Below are 2,113 nucleotides of genomic sequence, written 5' to 3'. Positions count from 1 at the left end.
CCCAGAGGACCCATCTGTGTAAGCGGTGTTTCTCTCTATTAAAAGACATTCTGCACCTCACTGAGTCACAGGCAGGACACCTTGAGCAGAAAGCCTTCTTCAATGACACATGTGTGAGAGACTTCTGTGCAAACCCTCACCAGCAAGAGAGGGAAGCCAGTGGTGAGAAGCCCTGGAAAGAAGCTGTGGACAGGGCCTCGTTTGTGACCAGGTGCAGCTTCTACTTATCAGGGCTGCCTTCATCCAGTAGGGAGGGTGGGGAAGACTTGCCAGCCATCTCAGAGCGTCTCGAGCACCAGGCCCCTCTCGACACCAAGGAGTCACACAGTGGCAGTGAGATTTCCCTGAAACATCGCAGTGGAAAACATCATAACCAGTGGGGTCATTGGGAAAATGCTGCCAGCCACAACCAGAAAGTTGTTAAACAGAGCATCTGCTCTGGTGAAGTGAATAATGATTGGAACAAATCCGGAAATATTTTTAGAGGAAGCTTTAGCCTCATTCAACATGGGATAGTTGACACTGAAGAAAAGCCATATGAATGTAGTGATTGTGGAAAGGTCTTCAGATGGAAGACTAACCTCAATCGACACCACAGACTTCACACTGGAGAAAAGCCGCATGAGTGTAGTGATAGTGGGAAGTCATTCAGGCATATCTCTGTTCTTAATCAGCACCAGAGAGTTCACACTGGGGAAAAGCCATATGAGTGTGCTGATTGTGGCAAGACTTTCAGTCTTAGGTACAAACTCACTGAACACCAGAGAGTCCACACTGGAGAAAAACCTTATGAGTGCAGTGAATGTAGGCAGTCATTTAGACAAAGGTGTACGCTTACTAAGCACCAGAGAGTTCACACTGGAGAAAAACCTTATGAGTGCAGTGAATGTAGGCAGTCCTTTAGAGGAAGGTGTACCCTCACTGAACACCAGAGAATTCACACTGGAGAAAAACCTTATAAGTGCAGTGATTGTGGGAAATCTTTTAGATGCCATGGTCACCTTTTTAAACACAGGAGAAGTCACAGTGGAGAAAAACCTTATCAGTGTAGTGAATGTGGGAAGTCCTTCAGAGAAAGGGGTATCCTTAATACGCACCAGAGAGTTCACACTGGAGAAAAACCTTATGAGTGCAGTGAATGTGGGAAATCCTTTAGAAGAAGGAGTAACCTCAGCGAACACAGGATAGTTCACACTGAAGAAAAACCGTATGAGTGTAGTGAATGTGGGCAGTCATTCAGACGAAGGCGTACCCTCACTGAACACCAAAGAATTCACACTGGAGAAAAACCATATGAATGCAGTGAATGTGGGAAATCTTTTAGATGCTATAGTCAGCTTTTTAAGCACAAGAGAGTTCACACAGGAGAAAGGCTTCATGAGTGTAGTGAATGTGAGAAACGTTTTAGCCGAAAATTGAACTTCCTTAAACACCTGATTGTTCACAATGGAGAAAAGCTTTAAATGTGTTCCAAATACATTCTTTTTCTCACTGACAATAACAACACTGAAGGGGACCCTTTGATACACATTTAACAGAACATAAACCCCTTTTATCACAACATGCACTCCCCTAGATTGCTCATGAAATTTCAAGTATAAGTGATGCTTTAAATAACTGCATGGCACTTGCTAAGCTGCTCGGGCCTACCACCCGATTGAAATCACTGGGAGTATTCCTGGCTGAGGCGATTTCACCTCCACCACCTGGCTCACCTGAACAGGGTGCCTCAGTCACAGCCCCTGCGTGGTCAGGGAAAAGGAATTCTGTGTTCTCAGCTCGGCCTGAGCAAACTGTGATTCCTCCAAGCTCATGGCAGGATCTTCATTCCTTTCTGACTAGGAAATTGAGTTGATTGAGGGTTCATCCAGTGCACCCATCCTCAGCTAAGAAGAGCTACCTCTCTCAGGATATCACCTTATGCTGTGATGAATTGTTTCAGGTTCCAGTTCACCAACCTGCAAACCCATTGAATTTTCTAACAAGTCTCGGGATTATGATCTTTTTGTCCAGGTGCTTTTGCTCATGTACTAGTACCTTTCATTTTGTGGGTCCTATGCATTGCCTGGATTGATTAGAAAGCACACTTGGGATCTGTCCCCATGTACAGGGG

The 2,113-nt window shown here is 45.1% G+C and overlaps 1 protein-coding gene across 1 annotated transcript in view; it reads left to right on the top strand.

Moving 5' to 3' along the window:
* The window catches only part of LOC102438575 (zinc finger protein 883-like), a gene marked incomplete at its 3' end in the record, with an annotated part of 33,056 nt that extends 31,689 nt beyond the window's left edge, over positions 1–1,367 (top strand). The window contains exon 3 of the mRNA XM_023744675.1: positions 645–1,367. Coding sequence (XP_023600443.1) covers positions 645–1,367 — 723 coding nt within the window. The remainder of the gene's footprint in view (positions 1–644) is intronic.
* Between the last annotated feature and the right edge of the window lie 746 nt (positions 1,368–2,113).

This window comes from Myotis lucifugus, unplaced genomic scaffold (assembly GCF_000147115.1).
Source record: "Myotis lucifugus unplaced genomic scaffold, Myoluc2.0 scaffold_482, whole genome shotgun sequence".
NCBI lineage: Eukaryota > Metazoa > Chordata > Mammalia > Chiroptera > Vespertilionidae > Myotis > Myotis lucifugus.
This window is presented reverse-complemented; position numbering and strand designations above follow the sequence as displayed.